The sequence below is a fragment of the Trachurus japonicus genome, chromosome 9 (genome assembly GCF_045865225.1).
Source record: "Trachurus japonicus isolate A0001 chromosome 9, Traja_1.0".
Classification (NCBI taxonomy): Eukaryota; Metazoa; Chordata; class Actinopteri; order Carangiformes; family Carangidae; genus Trachurus; species Trachurus japonicus.
Genome location: NC_140915.1, coordinates 6,738,470 through 6,755,130, shown reverse-complemented (window position 1 = coordinate 6,755,130; position 16,661 = coordinate 6,738,470). Strand labels below are relative to the sequence as shown.

Genomic DNA, 16,661 nt, shown 5'->3' with positions numbered 1-16,661 from the left:
TGTATTTGTCTTATTGTCCTTTTATTATGTGTTTACTGGTATAACCTAAATGAAATAAAATGAAATAAAATTTAAATTAAAAAATAAAGCATAGTCTGAGAATCATCAATATATAGTCATAGCAGTAGGTTTGCTACCTTTAATTGTCGGTGCAAGCTATTTTTAGAACGGCGGAGCAGAGCCGTGAGCTGCTCAGAGCTACACTACGGAGGCTCATGGGATTTCTTGGTTTCCCTCATCAAACTCATCAAATACACAATCCAACAACTCCACAACGCTCTGGTGGACAAGTTGTGACCTGCACATTCACCACGCTATGAGATAATAACACAACGTTACCAGACAGAGTTGTTTTAGAGGGAAATTCATGCAAAACCACTGATGCGCGTTGCCTTCAGGGACAGTTTTTCATCAAGCAGTCTCTGCATTTTCCTCTAAAACAACTCTGTGTGGTAACGTTGTGTTATTATCTCATAGCGTGGTGAATGTGCAGGTCACAACTTGTCCACCAGAGCGTTGTGGAGTTGTTGGATTGTGTATTTGATGAGTTTGATGAGGGAAACCAAGAAGTCCCATAATGAGCCTCCGTAGCGTAGCTCTGAGCAGCTCACGGCTCTGCTCCGCCGTTCTAAAAACAGCTTGCACTGACAATTAAAGGTAACGAACCTACTGCTGCTATGACTATAGGGATTATAGCAATGCGGGCCAATTTGCCAAAATGTTGAACTATCCCTTTAACCAGCTTGAAGGTGACTGTGTAACACACACAGCTCGTCTTACAGGTGACGTCTGAACTGATCAGTGACTATAAATGTTTGATTAACAGCGACGAGCGTCTGGTTTCACTGAACACAGCTCACAGCGCAGCAGCAGCACAAACACCAGACTGAGGAAGATGATGAAGAGGATGGTGATGATGATGAAGATGAAGATGATGAAGATGAAGAAGATGATGAAGAGTTAGTGTGAACTGACCTTCTCCAGCTTCATCAGGTTGATGGTCAGAAGTTCAGAGAAAAACTCCGTGTTGACGTCGGCTCCTCGCAGGAAGTCGCCTCTGACCAAACAAAACAACCACAGACACGACTTGTTTAAAATCCTCCAAAACAAACAAACAAACAATCAGGTAAACAACAACAACAACCACATGTTTGTTTATCTTTGTCCATGAACTTAACTCACTCTTTGTGGCTGAACTCTGAGACGGAGCCGAGCGTCGTCAGCGTCTTCTCCAACGAGACGATCTTAAAGGCCAAGTAACAGGAGGACAGCACCAGGACACACACTCTGAACACACACACACACACACACACACACACACACACACACACACACACACACACACACACACACACACACACACATAATCAGTCAGTTAATCAGTCAATTAATTAATTAATCAGTGATGGAAGGAGAGAGAGAACCAGAGAGTTAAAATAGTCATTCTATAAAATGAATAATTGAATTTGTGTGTAAATTAGAGCTGCAACAATTAATCAAACAATAATTGATTGTTAAATTAATCGTCAACTATTCTGATAATCTAATAATCAGTTAATAATTAAGTTTAAATAATCAGTTTGAATAATTTCTCTGATTCTCTGATCAAATTCTCTGATTTCAGCTTCTTAAATGTGAATATTTCTGGTTTCTTTGTTCCTTTATGACAATAAACTGAGTCTCTCTTTGGTTTGTGGACAAAACAAGACATTTGAGGACGTCGTCTAGTGGTTTGGGAAACACTGATTGACATTTCTTCACATTTTTTAACATTTTATTGACCAAACAACTAATCAATGAATTGTTTAAATAATCGATGGATTAATCAATAATGAAAATAATCGTTAGTTGCAGCTCTAGTATAAATGAAGACTGAATATTCTCTGATGAATGATTTAAATGATGAGTAAAGTAACAAATGAGTGGATGAACCAATGAATGAGTGAACTCACAGAAAGAGGTAGACGAACAGCAGCGTGTTGAGAGAAACTGGTTTCAGGTTCCTGCTGTCGATCATCACCTCTGAGTCTGCACAGCACACACACCAATAATCAATAATCAATATGTCAAAAACTCCCATATTGTGTAGATTCAGAGAACAGAGCTTAAAACCTGATGGAACAGAGTTGAGTAGTCAGACAAACATGTTGAGGGAGTAAAGTCAACATGTGACCTGGACGATGAGATCAGGACATAAAACAAGAACTGAAAAGAAAAAACATCAAAGAAGGAGAAGAGAGAAAAGAGAAGAGACGAAAACAACAACAAGAGGGATGCAACATGACAACGAGACAGAAAACAAACAGGAAGAGACAGAAACTATCTCCACCTAAACAAACTATCTGTACATTTAATTATAAAGCTCCTTCTGATTGGACGTGACTGATCCGTCACTTCTCCTCCTCCTGCTTTGTGTGTGTGTTTGTGTTCACACGTTCACATTGAACCACTGAAGATTAGGAGTTATTTATTTATTTATACTATTTATCTACACTGTTTAACAGATATAAAGCTGTCTTTTGCAGCATCTGTGGTGTCTGAAGCTTTTGTATGTTGTATGTGTATGTGCAATTTTGTGTGTGTACAGTATTATATGTTTTTGAGGCCAAAGATGAATTTCCACAACAGTGGACAATAAAGATTTTTAAAATATATTTATTTATTTATTTTTCAAATTATGTCTATGGATATTCTCATTCATCCAGGTCATTGTTCTTTTCTGGCCCAGAATAAAAAAATAAATTAAAAAAATTAGTTTTTATTTGATTACATTTCCTGTGGAGATGGGAGGGGCCGTGTGTGTCTGACTTATGTCATGTTTGATTTCTATGTTGTGAACTGTGTTTTGTGGTAAATAAATAAATAAATAAATAAATTGTTGTAAATAAAATGGTTCCTGCTCTAAATCAACATGTTAAGATGAAAACAAACGAGAGACGGAGACGGAGACAGAGGACAAACAGGATGAAACGTCCACACACACTCAGAGGTTTAAAGTTTTCATACTGGGACGAAGTCCTTGGTGCTGCTTGTGGACGGAGCTCTGCTGCTGCTGCTGCTGCTGCTGCTGGTTCTGCTGCTGCTGCTGGTTCTGGTTCTGGTTCTGGTTCTGGTTCTGGTTCTGGTTCTGGTTCTGGTTCTGCAGCTGGACCTTGGCTTTGTGCTGCTGGGCCTGGTGATCAGGAGGCGGCGCCGCTCGGTCCGTTGGCTTCAACGTGTCCAGGAACGGAGCCACGGGGAACTCTGCAGTGATGGAGACACAGAGGAAGAAACTGGAAAACCAGGACCGGGACAGGAATCTGGTTTCTAGTTCAGTTTGGACCGGTTCTGCAACACGGAGGATCTTGCAAAAATCAATCTGTGATCTCAATGGAACAAACCTGGTTAGATAAAGGTTATAATAATACAGTGGAAACCGCTTATATGGATCAAAAGGCTCGGGACAGAATCATTTCTATACAAATGCTGTTGAAATAATTTGTTTATAGTGATCAAGAAATCCACTTGTAGTGTTCATTTTTGGTTGTTTTTATGAATGAAAACATATGCAAAAACTATTTTAAAACCACGTGTATTTATTTTATTTCTTACTCCCATGATTCCTTGCTGGACGTCTGCTCCTGCTGCTATAGCAACGTAAATGAGTCGACACCGGGCGCAAAACACCGGCTGTTCAGTAAAAAATAAGGAATAAGTCAGCAGCAAGCCGCAGCTAGGTTAACTGCCTATTTATAATGTTAACCACAGTAAACTCTACATTACTGTGCTGTATTGTGTACAGTATTTGAGTTATGACAGCGTAGTAATTAATCTTGCACGGTGCCTCTCTAAAAGCATTTGAAATGAACGACTGTACCATGTTTGAAACATGAAATAAAGTTCAGTAAATGCTAAAGCTGAACGTTTCCTTACATTGTTCTCATTGAAAAACTTTACAAATGACATTTAGATGATGTTCTGCATAAAAAAATGAAGTGAAATAATAACAAAATGGTTATAATAGTCAACCACCATGTGATATTATCAGCCGTTTCCACTGTAATAATAATCTAACAGACCTTTGTGTGTGTGCGTCGTGTCACCGTATCTCCCTGTGATCCTGCTGCAGCGAATAAAGAACAAAATCTGCACAAAGGGAAGTTTCGCTATACGCTACCATGACGTCGTCATGGGAACAGGCCCAGAGGAGGAAGAACGGAGGGAGAACCAGGAAGTAACGTGAACAATAGAAACAGAACAGGAGAATAAAACGAAACAGGAAGTGAGTTAGTTACCTGCCATCTTGTCGTAGTCGGGCGTCTGCGAGTCGGAGCTGCTGCTCTCCTCCATCTCCTGCCGCCGCTGCCGCACGGCCACATCCAGCTCCATCAGGTCCCCGGAGAAACTCTGAACACACACACACACACACACACACACACACATACACACACTTCTTGAAAAGACTGACTGAAAACACTCTCAAAGAAAATGTCTTACAGGGATGAAGAGCGGAGGAGGGGTCCATGATTTTCTATTTCTTTATATTTTTTCTTCATCCTTTTATGTTCAGTGTTACCTTTTCTGTTGAGCACATTTAAAAACAACCCAAGTTAACCAAAGTGCTGTGCAGTTGAAATAAAGGGATAATACAAAGAATTTAAGTGAATTTAAGCAACCAACTATATATTATACATTATATACAACTATATACTTTATATTATGTTTTGTTATAGTTTGGTATACTGTCTTTTTCCTGTCTATAAAGACAGTTATATATGTATGCACAGTATTACTATCATTATTAATATTATTATGAAGTGAGTTATTAAAACTAGTAAATTCAGGGAACATTTAACTTGTACAAGGAGAAGAGGTGGGACTAGATGAGTTTAAACTTCTTCCCACTCCTTTTTGAACATGTTTTGAGCTTATCTGTTGTGTTGTTTTATTGTATTTTATTTTTCTCATGTTCAAAAAACCAGATAAAACCTGTCATAATCTAATATCTCAACAGAGTCCGTATCTAAAAAAAAAAAATCACGATATTCAGGTTCAAAGTTTTGGATTTGTCACTTGTTGATGATTTTACACTGACAGTAAACAAGACTCTTCAAAACTTCAATGTATAGAAACATAATAGAATATATAAAAAGATAGATAAACTAAAAATATATGGAAAAAATAAAAATACAACCGCTGTCATTCCATTGAAGTATTAGGTTTTTTATTGGTGATTGTGTGTGTCACTGTGTTTGACATAAAGGAAAATATGCTCATCTCCAGCGCCTGATTCAAAATGTGGGTCAAAGATCAGTATATTAAAGACAATGGTGTCGTTAAAATGAATTTGTATGAATACATGAATGAATGCTGCAACTTCAGTCTCATCTCACATCAACACTTCTGTGACCTTGATCAGTTTTACAGAGTCGGAGCAAAAAGACGCTCACATTGAACTCAAACTGTCGTCATATTGTTGTTTGTGTGTGTGTGTGTGTGTGTGTGTGTGTGTGTGTGTGTGTGACCCACCATAGGAAAGCGAGGCGTGAGCGGTGACCTCTGACATCTGAAGCTGTTCTCTGCTGAGGACGGGACGGGGCTGCTGCACGGACTCTTCTCCTGGACATGACACAATCAGACACAGTTGTTCACTGCATAAACTAAACATGAATCACCTATCTATCTATCTATCTATCTATCTATCTATCTATCTATCTATCTATCTATCTATCTATCTATCTAAAGACGTTACATTAATGTTTAATAATGTTTATGTTTATTTATTGGATCTCCATTAGCACCAGCACATTAGTCAATAATAAAGTTTGTTTCTGTATCGTCCAACATCAGAGCCTGAAACTGAGAGAAGATGAAACTTTGACTGTATCTGTTATTAAATACTGTATCATATCGTAACTTATCGTATCTGTCTGTATTGTGTCCTAGTATATCCTATTGTATCGTATTGTATGTGTTAGAAACGTGTCCTACCTCCAGGTGGAGACAGACGGACATGAGGAACTTGTAGGTGTTGTCTCTGGACATGAGGGACACGAAGACATACTGCAACGGAAAAAACATAAAAACTCTGTTTGATGCTGACGGAGCTGGTGTGGACATGAACATTACATTCATGTTTCTTTCTGTTTGAATAAGAAGAGAAAGAAGAAGAACCCTCACCCTGTCGTTTGCCGTGGCGATCACCAGAGCGTTTGGCACCAGGATGGCGGTTTTGGTTTTCTTGATCTGAATGACCGACACCACTGGGATGGCGATCTGTGACGGACAGAGAGCAGGAAGAAGAGCTGAGACCAGCAGAGACCAAGGTCACTCAGGGTCGCTCAGTTTAAAGCTCCAAGTTGTCTTCTTCTTATCCTATGCTTTTATTTTGAAGGGCTGATCCATAATCTTAAGATCTAAAAAAACATCTCAGCTTCTCTCTGGAGCTCTAGTACAACAGGCCAGTGTCAGCCAATCAGAAGAGAGGAGGAGGCTCTGAGCCAATCAGAATAGGCCCTTTTCATGTCAATTTATATACATAATATTACAATTTAAGTGGAGGATCTTTCAAAATTCAAAGTCAAAACAATCACACAGTACAGAAAATAGGAAAATAAGAATCAAAAAATAGAAATGATCAATAAAAATCAATAATAAAAGGAGGAAATTCATGTTTTCGAGTTAACAGCTAATGAAAGGATGGATGTTCTTCCAGAAAACTCAGCCAGAACAGACGATTCAAGTAAAATAAAAGTTCATTAAAATTAAATGAGAATTCAAAATGTCTGATAACACTGGGCCTCGTTATGTAACACGGCTTCAGTTGTATAAAAGAGGAAAGAGGAGACGAGTGTGAGAAAGTCTGAGGATTCAGCACCAAAGGAATCTGAGAAGGGACAGAGATTCAGATCTGTGACCCGGTTTCATTTCAGTCGGTCTGTCGGTCTCCGCCGATACCTTTGTGTCTTTGCCAAACACCTTGGAGTGGAAGCAGATCCAGTGGTCGGAGACGAACATGCGTCCCTGGTACAGGATGTCTTTCTGCAGAGCGCAGGTGTAACCTGACAGAGAGACGTTATGAAACAAATTTAAATAAAATAAAAAAATACCTATGAGGTTTATTTCTAATTAAAAAAAACAAAAAACAAAAGATGTTAAATCAGTTTAGAACAGCTGGCAGACTTTATCATGATCCTTAAAGGGGTCGTGAGCTGCTCAGAGCTACGCTACGGAGGCTCATGGGATTTCGTGGTTTCCCTCATTAAAACTCATCAAATACACAATCCAACAACTCCACAACGCTCTGGTGGACAAGTTGTGACCTGCACATTCACCACGCTATGAGATAATAACACAACGTTACCACACAGAGTTGTTTTAGAGGGAAATGCAGAGACTGCTTGATGAAAAACTGTCCCTGAAGGCAACACGCATGAGCGGTTTTGCACAAATTTCCCTCTAAAACAACTCTGTCTGGTAACGTTGTGTTATTATCTTATAGTGTGGTGAATGTGCAGGTCACAACTTGTCCACCAGAGCGTTTTGGAGTTGTTGGATTGTGTATTTGATGAGTTTGATGAGGGAAACCAAGAAATCCCATGAGCCTCCGTAGCAGCTCGCCGCTCTGCTCCACCGTTCTAAAAATAGCTTGCACCGACAATTAAAGGTAACAAACCTACTGTTATGACTATAGGGATTATGGCAATGGGCCAATTTGCCAAAATGTTGAATATCCCTTTAAATGGTGTATCCAGTGTTTAACAAACAGCTCACACAGGTATCAGGTGTTGAGCTTTATCATCTAATCCCTCATCCAGTATTTAAGGTGGAGCTGATCGTTGTGACGGTGAAAGACTCACTCTGCCTGAGCTGCTCCTCTTTGCTGATCTCCTTGAATATTTTATGGTACTGGCAGTTGGTCTTGGAGAGCTGAAACACACACACACACACACAGACACACACACACACATGGTTAGGATGTGCAACATGCTCACTCTTTGGAGGCTTTGAACGCTTGAATATATTTTGTTTTTTTCCCCACTGAAGCTGTCAATCAGTGTCGGCCTCATTATGAAATAAACATGAAGCAGTCTACTTAGCATACAATTTATGCTCCAATTTAAGCGTTTTAGCATAAATATTAATTTCAAACATCGATCCCAAGTCACAACAACTACGCCGATTAAATTACAGTGATGATGGACAGGTAGTGTTGGGCCATATTTACATATTACACAGGAAAATATGAGAAATGACAGTCAACAGACAAAAATACTCTGTAAGGATCAAGATTTTGTTCAGTTTTATATTTCACATACCTATATTTTAGTTGAATTAAATCCTTTCTCAGTAATGTAAAGCCTAGTGGTGGTGGGAAAAATGGACTACAAAAACCAAGATGCATTTCGGCTTTTTCAGTGGCTGCTGTAGTTTCAGGGGGCGTCCAAACTCCGCGTCAACAGTGAGCTAATTTCATGAAAAACGTTTATAAAACACGTGAATTAACTGTGTGTTTCGGTTAAAATACGATTATTTGAATTCAAATTTACTTTATTTACAAATAAAAGTATATATATTATGACGGTTTTTGCTCTGTCTGTGTTTATATCGGAGGTTTCGGCGGTTAAGCTGCGGATGTTAGCGGAGGAGAAGGAGAGTGAAGTATCGCGGTCGTTAACGTGATTTCACCTGGACAACGAGAACCACCACTGCCCCCCCTTCTCACCTGGACACCTACCTGTCCACCTGCCCCTGTGCCCCACCTCCATCTCCACCTGAACACACAACACGTTACCTGTTCTGTCACAGCCCCGAAGAGTTGTTGTTAGCCTGTTAGCACCTGAGCTAAATGAGCTACTTTCTACCTGGTGTCAAGTATCGCGAGAGTTGAGAAGTGAACCGAGGATGCGACAAAACAACAACGGGTGAACTTGTTACAGATGTTGTGGAGGATAAAGAAGACCGTGATGTGAGGTAGGCCTTGCCCTCTATTTATGTTGTTATTCACCAGCACATATATGTGATTAAAATATAATTGAATGCTTTTATGGTCTTTGTATGTTAAATAACTAAAAAAAAACGCACAATTCAATTCAATACATGATTTAAATGAATTGCAAAAAGAGGATGTATGTGCATGCCTTGCACAGAAACATTGCAGTGTTGTTGCACTTGTGTTTTTTTTTAAAGGTTGCACTATATTGCTATATTTCTGTCTATAAGCTGCAGTGTCTCCACAGTGAGAAATTGTTGACTTGTTGGTTGAATGAGTTGGTTTTTGGAAACTTCTTTGTGTTGTTGGATCTGCAGCAGTTTGGTTGATGTGGTGTAAATCCTGTAAGATACAGGTAACATGCATTTGGATGTTTACTTGAGCAGAGCATTATGAAGTGATCACTGTGTGTATGTCTTTTAAAAGTATTATCACAGTCACATTCTGTAAATCCTGTATGATAGCAGATATCTACAGGTGTTGACCATGTCTCATAATTATCATTATTTTTTTTCCAAGCGTTTCTGCACAGGAGCTATTCTTGAATATGAACATATTGGGGAATACACTTTCTTTACACTTTCTTGATATGATCTGTTCAATGTTGTAAAACCTGTGTATGGCAGAAACCTTAGAGTGTTACACTTCTTTCATTCAGGTGACTGTGGCTGTTGCTGTTCAGGAACGTCCACTTGCAAGTGTAATAGACGCTCATCTTGTTTGTTGTGTACTCAGTTTTTGAAATTCCCACAACAATGAGTAACAATAGATTTGTCCAAAAGCATTCAGGCCATAATTAAAATATTCCATCATTTTCAGCTAAATGCTTTGTTCTGGCTACAGTTCCTGCTGCTGTTAACTGTGTAATCTCCCACAGACTGTGAACGTCACCTGACAGACCAATACAGGACTTTATTAACTCATATTGATCACTAATATAGTGACTGTAGGAGCCATGAATTGGGTTTTTCTGTTAATTTCAGTTTCAGTTTGGTTTATATGAAAAGGGACAATGCACATTAATAAACATTGTAGAAAAAAAAACACATGTAAATGCACCCAAATTAGCTTAAAGTTAAGGTTAAGGGTTGTTTTGGCGTTGTTTATTTTGAGTATGATTTAGATTATGTTATTTTTAGTGGCGGGTCACATTATAATGGGCGGGGTTTAGCACTTCACATGTTCACCTGTTGCTTTTCCTTTGTTTCAGAGACAGGGGGTTACCGTACTTTTTGTCGACCGCTATATTTTCGCTATTTTCCGTTGCTTTTCGTTGATCACTGTGATTACTTTGCTTCAGTTTGTACACTTTATTATGAGTTAACCTATTTAGTTTGGTTAAGAAACACTTTGATCTTTAGTTGAGAAATAGCAAAAGTCGCTATAGTGACTGACGGGAGTGCAGCGTCTCCTCGGCCTCAGACACACAACACTGTGACCGTGTCAGTGAGATAACATGTTGGAAACCAGCCAATCAGCAGGCAGGGACGACGTGTGACCTCACACAGCTGGAAAAACAAAACCCCACGCTCTCTTGTTTACAGGTGTGATATATAATGTATTATATTCTAACATGGACTCACCTGGCTGTAGTGAGACTTCTTCCTCTCTATCTTAGAGTCCGAGTCGGGCTGGACCTGAGTCAGCAGAGAGTGGTCGAAGGTCTTTGACCTGCGGACCACACGATCAATACACACACACACACACACACGCACACACAGGAGGAATTAACTTGTTATGCAACTAATACAACATTATATAAATCCTTATATTGCTCCTGTCTGTGACCTCTGACCCTTTGTACTCTGATTCAGATGTATTTATATAAGACTTATACACTGGAACTTTAGATAACAACTCTACTTTATCTCTGTTGTAAAAGTTCATCGAAGTCTTTTTGTAAACTATGAGTTTAATAAATATTATATTATATAATATTATACTATATATTATAATATAAGCGAGAGTTAAAGAGTTAATCCAAACTTAAACAGCATAGTGTTGTGATATTTTGTGGCAATATTGTATCATGGACAGCGCCAATTATTAATCTTTTATGATGTGGATTGTAAATAGGATTTTTGGCACTTTAATATTACAGTACCTTTTATTATGGCTGTGTCCCAGTGTATTACAATAAGTTACTGTAAATGTAATACTTATATTTACATAATGAGGATATTACACAATGTTTAAAATCACACTAATATCAGATCGTGACTGAAGTAAAAAGTAAAAGTTAGTTCATCAAAGTCTTTCTGTAAACTATGAGTTTAATAAACATTTAAAGCAAGAGTTAAAGAGTTAATCCAAACTTAAACATCATATTTTGTGGCAATATTGTATCAATACATGGACGCCAATTATCAATCTTTTATAATGTGGATTGTAAATATGAATTAAAGTTTTTGGCACTTTAATATTACTTTAATTAGTACCTTTTATTATGACTGTGTCCCAGTGTATTACAATAAGTTACTGTAACTGTAATACTTACATATTTACACAATGAGGATATTACACAATGTTTAAAATCACAATAATATCGGATTGTGACTGAAGTAACGTGACAAAACGAATCATTTAGTATCATGGCACCTTCATTTCTTGTTCATTTTCCTAAATATTATTATAGATATGAACCCAGAAGCATTAATAAACCTCCCCTGAACTCAAATATCCCATGTGTGGTTGTTTACCTGACTAACGCCGGCTTCCTGCGGCCCGGCGCCTCCCGTTGGTCTGCAGCCTCCATCACCGTCCTCCCATTCCTCAGACGCTCCTCAGCCGCGTTCTCCAGATCTGAGCTGCACAAGACAGGACAGGACAGGACGCTCCGTTAGATAACACAGTCTTTATCAGCCTGAGGAGAAACTGCTGTTGTGGTTGGTTTGTGAAATGGAAATTAGTTTTATCATAACGTTTTCATCACTAAAGCGAAACACAAAGAGCCTGAAGGCGACGTCTGGCTGCTACCTTTGTTTATTGGAGGTTTTTCAGCTGATTGACACAATGAACTGAAGCTAATTAGTGATCCTCTGGTGCATGTTTTAGTGGACACAAGAAGATTGTCTATTTAACTTAAAGGGATACAGTAGTTCAACATTTTGTCAAATTCTCCCATTGCCATAATCCCTATAGTCATAGCAGTAGGTTCGTTACCTTTAATTGTTGGTGCAAGCTATTTTTTAGAACGGCGGAGCAGAGCCGTGAGCTGCTCAGAGCTACGCTACGGAGGCTCATTATGGGATTTCTTGGTTTCCCCTCATCAAACTCATTAAAATACACAATCCAACAACTCCACAACGCTCTGGTGGACAAGTTGTGAGCTGCACATTCACCACGCTATGAGATAATAACACAACGTACCAGACAGAGTTGTTTTAGAGGGAAATACAGAGACTGTTGATGAAAAACTGTCCCTGAAGGCAACGCGCATCAGCGGTTTTGCATGAATTTACCTCTTGTAAGAATTTGGCTTAAAGCTTGATTAAAAAAAAAACGGCATGCATGTGTAAAGTAGATTCAACAGGCGTCTCCATAGCAACAAACCACATTCTACTTTGATTAGAAAAAAAAGGCAGTTTGGATGTTTTGGCCACATTGTGATAAATTGTGCAGCACGGATCAGAAAGTTGTAAACTCTTGATCTACAGTAATGTGTCTGGTTGTTTTTAGACAATTTAACATGGAAAATAATGTAAATGTTTGATATTAATGTAGGCTACTTCACATGAGGTTTTTAATCATGATGAGATGTGTTGATGACCACATTATTTGTGCAGCATCTCACTACTTGTTTTTTTGTTTTGTTTTGTTGTTTTTTTACCTTCATGCATTCAACTGTTAGCAGGAAAAGTGACGTTAGGAACTACTTTTGACCAAAAAAAAGAGGAAATATTAATGTGATGTTAAACTTGCAGATTATAGAAACACTAGTTTAACACGTTAAAGCACAAGCTGAATTTAAATGTTTTAGTTTATGTTGGTTTGATTTGAAACTGCAGCTGGTTTCTATTGTTGGTGATTTATTCTATTTACTTATTATATGTTAAGGTAAAAGTATATGATAGTAATGATCTCTGATGGACAAGTAGGAGGTTTCTGTCTGACTATCAAGTAGCCTACTTAACTTAACTTTTAACTTAACTTAATTGTCTTTTACATTAGTCCTTGATTATTCCAGTGTATAAAATGAATCTGTCAGTTTGTAAAGGACCTTAAACACATCTCACTGAGGTTAAAGGTCACTGTGTTATCTCTGCTGAGCTCATTTCAATTGGTGAATCAGTCGAGGTCAAATCAGGATTATTGTCCACACTCAGCAGTCTTCACACACACACAAACACACACACATAAACACACACATGACCAGACTGCACAACTTTACAACTGCTCCTGAAAAGAAAAAAACACATTTTTCCCGACACCAGTGAACTCATCACCAGTTTCTGTGTCTGTCTCTGTGCTCAGTAACTCACTGATAGTCTCTCTCCTGGTGCTTCGCTGCTCTTCTGCTGTTCTTCCTGCCGTCTTCCTGGGACGTCTGCTGGCTCGAGCTCTGTTCTGTCATTTTACTCTATAACCCTCCTCTTCTTCCTCCTCTTCCTCCTCTTCCTCCTCCTCCTCCTCTTCTTCGTCCTCCTGAGCCGGCGTGAGAACCGAGACGCTGCAGCCCGGTCCTGTGCTGCTGCCTTCACCTGCCTGTGGGAGTGTCCTACTGTCCGTCCACTGGGTTTCACATGTCACGGCCAATCAGACGGCCCGAAGGACAGGGTGGTGGTGTGTGTGTGTGTGTGTCTCTCTCTCTGTATTCAAACCTTTGATCGGTGGTGACATGTTGTGCAGCTTTGTTTGAGGAGTAAAGTTTCATTTTTGCTGCTGGCTTCTTTTCTTTTCTCTCCTCTTGTCCTGTTGTGTCGTGTTGCCTTCACTTGCCTCTGTCAGTGTTGGGTTCCCACTCTTTTCTTGAAGTCGTTTTCCAGGACTTCACTGCAAAAACTCAAAATCTTACCAAGAATATTTGTTTTATTTCTAGTCAAAATGTATTTTCTAGTCAAAACAAATCTCATTCTACTTAAAATAAGACTTATCACATTAAAAAGTAGCTTGTTTTTAGACACTTTTTACTTTTTTCAAGGAGATTTTCACTTGAAATAAGTAGAAAAATCTGACAGTGGAGCAAGTTTTTCTTTCTTATTACAAACACAAAACAACTTGCTTTCACTGGCAGATTTTTCTACTTATTTCGAGTGAAAATTAGTTTGAAACAAGTGAAAATGATCTAAAAACAAGTTAGTTTTTAGGTGATGAGTCTTATTTTGTGGAAAGAGATTAGTTTTGACTAGAAATGAGACATTTTGACAAGAAATAAGAAAAATGTATTCTTAGAAAGATTTTGAGTTTTTGCAGTGTTTTCCAGGACTTTTTCCTGACAGACGTTAGTTTTTAAGCCATTTACTGATTCATCCCCCTGTCCCATTCATGCTTTGGAGAAGTGTTCTTTTCAACAATGGTACTTTATTTTGTACATTTAATCAGTTTGTTTCTGTGTTTATTCCTCTCTCTCATTCTCTCTCCCAGTAATCTGATTTAAAGATGTGCAGTTTACGGCTCTAACTAATGAAATAATCTCTTAAATACTTGGAAATTATAACAAATTTATCATAGAACAGCACAACAAATATGTTTATTTTCTGGGGGGTTTTTTGGAAACAAAATCCTTAGCAGGGTCTGAAAAGGTCAAATACTTTTCAGGCTTTTCCAGGACATTTTACTTTTTTTTAAATCTAATTTTCCATGTGTTAACCATGACTGGATAATTGGTCAACCATTTTCCAGGTTTTCCAGATTTTCCAGGACGCGTGCATGGGAACGCTGCTCGGTACGAACGGACCACATCGGTGCGGTGAGACGTTCAGTGTCAGTGGGAACACGGTGTTTTCCCATGAGTCTCTCTGTCTGTCTGTGTGGTTCAGTTTACACAGGAACAAAACTCTTCTCTCTTCTCCTTTTTGTGTTCATTTCTTCTTTATCCTCGTCCCTCAGCAGCAGCGACACCCGATCTCTTTTCTGTTTGCTGATATAAACCTGATCGTTGATTATTATTATATTTTTTTTAACAGTGCAGGTGAAGACGGAGCAGGAGGGTCAGGCAGAGAAAACACAGACACTGGGTTTGTGTTTCAGTCTCATCTCTTCTTACATGTTTAACTCTGTCGTCCTCAAGGTGTGTGTGTGTGTGTGTGTGTGGTAACCTGCGGCTCACTGAGGCCTCCTGCTGGACAACAACTACAACTACCACCATCCACTGCAGTTAATTAAAATAGAGCTGCACCAATTAATCAATTAATCGCACAATAATCGTTTTTTTATTATCTTTTTTCATTTAGAGACTGACTTTTTATCACATTGTTTGATTTATTTATTTATTTTTTGACCTATATCTGTAGGAAATTCGCTCTTGGCGTTTTTAATTATTTGAATTATTTGTTTTTATTTCATGCTTTTATATTTATTTCATGAATTGCATTTGTTTCTTGTTTTATGTCTTTTGTTTTATGTTTTTATGTCTTGTTTTGATTTTGATTGTCCGATTTGTGTTGCTTGTTTCAACTCTCGACTGCAAAACTAGTTTACCCTTGGGTATCAATAAAGTAACCTGAACCTAATCGTCAACTATTTTGATAATCAAAGAATCGGTTTGAGTTGTTTTTTGAGAAATAAAAAGTCCAAATTCTCTGATTTCAGCTTCTTGAATGTGAACATCTCTTGTGTCTTTGTTCCTTTATGACAATAAACTGAGTCTCTCTTTGGTTTGTGGACAAAACAAGACATTTGAGGACGACGTCTTGTGGTTTGGGAAACACTGATTGACAGTTTTCAACATTTTATTAATCAATTAATGATTTAAATAATCAACCGTTTAATTGATAACGTTAGTATTAAATAATCATTACTTGCAGCCCTAAATTAAAATGACATCAGTCTGGTTCATTATTCAGGAGTAACGAGGTCGAACTGAATCACTGACAGTGAAGCTGCAGAAACATCTGGAGAGAAAATATTGACTTTTGCATTTACAGATGTTTAGATTGAGCCTGACTGAGCTCACGTGACTGTGTGTGTGTGTGTGTGTGTGTGTGTGTGTGTGTGTGTGTGTGTGTGTGTTATCTGAGTGCACTGATAGCAGCTGTAGGTTACTGGGTCAACATGTTGTTGAGTCTGTCAGTGTGTATTGTAACATACAGAGCTGGAATAAGACTATATTAGCCTAGCTTAGCATAAACACTGGAATCAGAGGGAAACTGGTAGCATGTTAGATTTCACTGGTTGAACAGATGTGTGAAAACTAGAGTTGTCTATAGAAATTTTAGAAATACTTAGTCGTAAGTTAATCTTTTTTTTGTAGTCATGTGATCAAATTAATGGCGTTTACTATTTTTGGTGATTTTATGTGTGTGTTTTTTGTGCTTCCTGATTTACTTTTACTTTTTACTTTGCTGATTCATCTTTTTTTCATTATTTTTTTCCTGTTTTAGTTTAAAATCATATTATATTTATTACAAATATGTATTAAATTCAGTGAGTTTCCATTCTGCACATACTGCATTTGGTTTATTTCTGTTTTTCTTATTTTATCTTATACTAATTATTGTTTTTGGTTTTTATCTTTTCTTTTTAACGTCCC

General features: G+C 38.2%; 1 protein-coding gene across 4 annotated transcripts in view; it reads right to left on the bottom strand.

Moving 5' to 3' along the window:
- Nucleotides 1-16,661, bottom strand: part of gramd2b (GRAM domain containing 2B) — a 339,132-nt gene that overhangs the window by 320,128 nt on the left and 2,343 nt on the right. For 3 of the 4 annotated variants that reach the window (XR_015036553.1, XR_015036552.1, XM_085785807.1), the window contains exons 2-13: nucleotides 11,671-11,778; nucleotides 10,555-10,642; nucleotides 7,839-7,908; nucleotides 6,937-7,040; nucleotides 6,160-6,255; nucleotides 5,971-6,042; nucleotides 5,509-5,598; nucleotides 4,275-4,386; nucleotides 3,007-3,243; nucleotides 1,953-2,028; nucleotides 1,183-1,287; nucleotides 976-1,057 (exon numbers count right to left, since the gene is read on the bottom strand). Coding sequence is in view for 2 of the 4 variants with exons in the window: in XM_085785807.1 (XP_085641933.1) it covers nucleotides 976-1,057; nucleotides 1,183-1,287; nucleotides 1,953-2,028; nucleotides 3,007-3,243; nucleotides 4,275-4,386; nucleotides 5,509-5,598; nucleotides 5,971-6,042; nucleotides 6,160-6,255; nucleotides 6,937-7,040; nucleotides 7,839-7,908; nucleotides 10,555-10,642; nucleotides 11,671-11,778 (1,240 nt within the window). In the remaining 2 variants the exon portion in view is untranslated. Of the gene's footprint in view, nucleotides 1-975; nucleotides 1,058-1,182; nucleotides 1,288-1,952; nucleotides 2,029-3,006; nucleotides 3,244-4,274; nucleotides 4,387-5,508; nucleotides 5,599-5,970; nucleotides 6,043-6,159; nucleotides 6,256-6,936; nucleotides 7,041-7,838; nucleotides 7,909-10,554; nucleotides 10,643-11,670; nucleotides 11,779-13,452; nucleotides 13,669-16,661 lie in introns of those variants that run through there. The other variant, XM_085785809.1, reaches the window with a different exon arrangement.